At 36.5% G+C, this 5,463-nt stretch overlaps 1 protein-coding gene across 1 annotated transcript; it reads left to right on the top strand.

Annotated features, from left to right (window-relative positions):
- Positions 1–2,704: 2,704 nt before the first annotated feature.
- Positions 2,705–3,430, top strand: LOC116195837. The gene has a single exon (XM_031525222.1). The coding sequence runs from the start codon at positions 2,724–2,726 to the stop codon at positions 3,180–3,182; it is 459 nt and encodes a 152-aa protein (XP_031381082.1). The 5' UTR covers positions 2,705–2,723; the 3' UTR covers positions 3,183–3,430.
- The last annotated feature ends 2,033 nt before the right edge of the window (positions 3,431–5,463 follow it).

Genomic DNA, 5,463 nt, shown 5'->3' on the forward strand with positions numbered 1-5,463 from the left:
AATTCTATCCAACTCAATTCTATTCTTTTTCAAATTTAATAATATAATCAATATTATTTTATTTTTTTCTTTCATTTAATAATAATTTTTCACTCATATTTTTTTATAATTATTTTTATAATCAATTTTTAATAATAAATTCATCATCTATTTTCACATATATATATATATATACATATATATATATTCTCACACATCAATACATTTGTCAACACTTACAATCATTATACGAAATCAAGTTGAGTTAGATCATAGTTCAACTCGAAAATCAAACGCAAGCTAAGTTACGTACATATATTAATCAATTCTGCAATTTTACAATAAAAAAAATGTTTAATAATTCTCATCTAAGAGAATAAAATTAACGAAATGAAGGAAATTTTGGTATACCATCGAAATGGTATATATATATGTTATTCTTATGCTAACTGGCTCTAATTTGACTCGCACTAATCATACAAAAACTTATAAATGTATTACATTATTGGCCCAATAAAAAAGACTTCTCTTACATTTACACAAATTGTCAGTATCTTTCTGTCAAAAAACTAATCGATTAATTTTAAACTATTTGAATTAACACGTATGGATTATTCCTGCACGATCCTCAGTGATTATAGCAATGATTAGCAAAGACTGATAATTTTCTGTTTATGGCCACGCTGTGATGGCCAATGAGGAATGGGCGATGAGTTAGGACTTTTCCATTATGGAATTAACGATCGGGCAATGTTTGCGTAATAAGAGAATCGACATTCATACACGATCGCACATTGATATGCTGCGTTGTTCGAATAAGAAAATCTGCTTACGCATCTTTTTCTACTCTTTTTGAATTTTGGAAATCGAAACGACTTGGTCACAGTCATCGCATCACATTTTCACTGGCGCGAGTCAAACGACGTATCATCATCATCATCACGGAGTGGATAAGAGACCTGGTTTCTGCGTAATTGCTGGCTTGATGATGAGACTAATGATTAGGTAAAAGCTTAATTAAGTGCGGCCTAAGCAAAGGGTACGTGCGGGATGAACCGGACGCACGTGTGAAAGGAATAATCCCTGAGGAATACAACATTAGTTACATTATAGAAGAGATCCCTTGCACTGATCCGCGTTCACACCTGAGCCCTCCCCAAGATTCCTAAATCTCACCCTTTTCACACCTAATCACTTTGGCTTTACCTAAGGCTCTGGAATTTAACCAGAGGGAGAGAATTCCAAAGGGAGAGACATGCGCTTTTATTTGATAATCTAAAAATTTCACATCATTAGATTTATGCATAACTTTATTTAGGTTCCTTTTATTGTCATATATTAGTATCATAGATCTTGTTTGTAATGAAAAAAGACTTTAAAATTTTATGACTGAACTCGGTTTCAGATGGGACGAACCATGAGCGTGAGGGTCATATAGATATATATAAGCCTATATGTAATTCCTGACTCGAGTAGAGCCGACTCGACTTTGACAGGCTTCGAATCAAGGATGGATCGAGAATAGGGCTGACTGCTAACGAGGGGCAATCGACCCTTTAGAATGTTACCGCTTTAAGGAAATTCATATATAATTATTTAAATTTTTTTATAAAATTTCTATGTTCTTTTTCTCTAACTCGAAAAATCATCATCCTCCGCTTCCCCTAGATTCAAATCCTAGGTCCGTCCCAAATTCGAATTATATCTGAAAGATCATGATGTGTCACGTCCTGTATGTTTGCTGTGTATGTGCATCACATCGCTTGTTGATTCGACCACCTCGAGCTAAACCCGAAAATGTCTGGGGTTGAGGTGAGGTCAACTCCCCCACCAACACTTTCCCTGCCAGCTCAGCCGAGTTTCACGTTCCTACGTGGCATCGGATTAGGTTTGACCTCTCTTCACAGGAAAAAAAAAAAAAAGTTACCCATCATCAGACTTTCTTTTTTACGGCATTTTCGCGGTTTTTACAGTTGCGAGTCAGAATATGTCACACCGTTGTTAGTTGGACTTCGCTTTCTTGTCTGTCCATTTCTTCGATCATGCATCGGAAGTCAATGTAGCTGATAATTGAATGCGATTTTTGAACTCGTCAAGTGTAGGTATTCATACCGCGTGCGAAATTACTTTCACTGGATTGTGATAGTAAGCAAACAGTGATTGCTCATAACGACTTCTTAATAGGGCACTTAAGTAAAACACGGACGTCCAAGTGAGAAAAATAATTTGGAAGTTGCTTTATTTTACGTATTATACGATAAATAACTAAACTCTAGTTCTTGACCGATACATATATAGGTGTTTGAATGCAACACGAACAAGACGTGAGACCAAAATTGTAAAGCATAAACTAGTTATGTATTTGCACTCTGAAGTTAAAGTTATGATTTGTGAAAAAGCAAAAATCTGTCCTTTCAAGTTAACAGCTCGTGTGGATCAAATTATGGAGGATTATTATAGAATATTCATGTAATAATCCTTCATAAATCTCCTTTTAACCCGGGATTCCAGTAATTAAGTTATAAAAGTTCAGCTACCTAATATATCATGTCTCGACTTTTCCAAGGTATTGAGTCCATTCCAATGGTTTTTCCGCAAATAAACATAAAAAGATATCACTTTCTTCCAAAGCCAAGTAAATACAAATAAATAAACGAAAAGAAATAATACTTTTCTTTTCCCCACCACCACCACCACCAAGACGATCGACACACCCACCTTGATGTGCAACTATATATATATATATGTATTATGTATATTTATATATAAATAGATGGTATATATGCCAACCCACTTCTCCACTTTCGATAATATATCCTTCTTCCTGCTCTCTGCACAACAACACGCGCACATCCATTCTCAAGAACAACCACAGACTAAGAGGAAGGATGGGCAACTGCATAAGGCACGAGTCCCCAATGCAGTGGGGCGGCGACAACTGGAGCTCTGCGGCCGGGGATGAGGAAGAGGAGGAACTGGCATACGGCCTCAATATGGCCAAGAGCCTAGAATCCCAGTCGCCGGCCGCGGTAGAAATGGTGAAGGTCAGGATCACGAAGAGGCAGCTGGAGGAGCTGCTGGGAAAAGTGGACGTGAAGGAGCTGTCCGTACACCAGGCCGTGACCCAGCTGCTTAGCGCCGCAGCTGTCTCCCACCACCGGACGTGGCGACCAGCACTGCAAAGCATCCCGGAGACTAATTAGCATCCGTTTCCCCACCACTGGCGGTGGCGGGGCGGGGACCCTGGGGCTGGGTGAGGACTGCTGCTGACCTGATCCTATGATCTCCTGCAAAATTCTTTTATTCCAAGCTTATTTTGGACGAATTTGCTAATCTTGTAAAGTTTGGGGAGTGAAGAGAAAGAAATGTCGTTTAAAGGGGTCCCAGGGACATTTTTCCAGCTATTGTAAATATAAAAGGTTAAGGAATGAGACCAATTTTTGTTCCTATCTCCCATGATTGATTTCATCTGCTCGTCACTTTAACTATTGTTATTGCTTATTATTGTTGTCGTCAACTTGTCATGGTCCTCGTCGTGGTCGTGGTGGTTGTTTTGCGGAAGAGGAGAGATTGCCGCACTTGTCAACAACTAAACCACATATATATATGGATCTAGACAGATATGTATATCTGACGACACTAATGTCAATAGACGAGGAACACAAACGCGAGGTCTCAATTTAAAAATACCCCCGACCATTTTCACTAGAAAAAACCGTTCAAAGGAGAACAAAACGTCCATAACGATGTCGTAGAGGTCCCCAAGGCCGGCCCCAGCTATCGTACTCCATATGCCCATAATTGGGCTCATCCAGGCCAACCGACAAGAAAGTGGGACTTGAGCTTGCTGTTCGGCCCAAGTTGGACGAGAACCTGGGCTGTGGATTTAAGGCTCTCGGCCCATTAAACAACTGGCACAGTGGGCCTGTGAAGGCCCACTTTTCCCGCTGAGCTTTTCCGTAGACCTATGAGTCTACGGTCTGATCTTCTCTCCTCCATTTTCCAATGCTTTCAGATCACGGAGCACACCCTTTGGATGATCCATGGACATGTGCATGAGGTTGTTTTGGGAGGTTAATCTACTGTCCTTGGCTTGTAATTTTACTTGAGCACTAGTCCTTTATCTTGTGTGTTACACAAATTCATTATCACATACATATTATCGTTTTATGGTAATTACTTACATTTTTAATAAAATATTTCTTATTGATAAAAATAATGATTAATTGAACTTCAAAACAATCATTTTCAATAACATTGGACTGAGTATATGTAATCCAATAATAATGGTGCAACTAATTATCTTATTCGATATATTTGAATTATAAATCTATTGAATCATTAATATGTTAGAACGATTTATCATGGATAATATGTTCATACATTTAGTGGCTTGCAATAATTTTTTCTTCTAAAATTAGATAAATAATAAATTTTTTTTTCTTTGAACTTGTTATCTATTGCAATGCATCGTATTGTTGTCATAAACTCACTTTTAAGTCATTACTTAATTTTCAGTTGATAATTTGAACAAAATTAATTTAATTTTCTTATATTTATGAAACTACGCATTGTCATTTATATAAATAAATTTTTAGTTAATTATATATATATATATCTACATATAATATTCTATCTAGAATCGATTTCTACATTTATTATCATTTATTATTAATAATTTTCTAATATATTAGTCCAAAAGAGCTTGCTATTATATATATTAAACAATGTATTGTACTTATTAAATTTTCACTGAGCTCATATGGGTTTGGACCAATTTCTACTTAAAAATTCAAACTAATAAGTGGTAGTACTTCAGTCTCATATAAACCAATGGATATTCGTTTATTTTTTTCATGTGTGATTAATATCTTCAACACCCGCATCCATGTGTAATGTGCGGTCTATTTCTGCATACACGTTTTCACGTGCCCTTAAACACTCGCCCTTATCAATTGACCTTGAGCCGGGCTCAACTTCCGTGCTAGAGCGATGGGGAACTAATACGGGGAGCACTCTTGGCTGCACTCAGACATATTAGGCCTAGCGTGGTGTGGGTGCGCACAAGCACGTAGGAGCGCATACGCGTAACTTTGGTTTTGATACCATATTGAATTTCCATTGGACTTATATGGGCTTAGGATCATTTTCACTTAAAAACTCAAGCTGATAAGTAGTGGTACCCGAGTCTCATATAAACCAATTGATATTCGTTCATCTTTTTCATGTGGGACCAATACCCTTAATAGTATTATATACATAGTGTGGACATATGTATACTATAATTAATATACAAGTTCGTAATTATATGAGTAATTTAAAATTATATGTCATATCTTGGACGTTTATTGTTTTGAATATAGTAGCTAAAGTAATAAAATACGAACTTTTCTAAATTTTTCTTGAATTTTACAATGATATTAGAAAGTTTTACAGAAATTATTTATTGATAAAGCAAATTGATGATTTTAACCTAATAAATGT

The sequence above is a fragment of the Punica granatum genome, chromosome 1, assembly GCF_007655135.1.
Source record: "Punica granatum isolate Tunisia-2019 chromosome 1, ASM765513v2, whole genome shotgun sequence".
Classification (NCBI taxonomy): Eukaryota; Viridiplantae; Streptophyta; class Magnoliopsida; order Myrtales; family Lythraceae; genus Punica; species Punica granatum.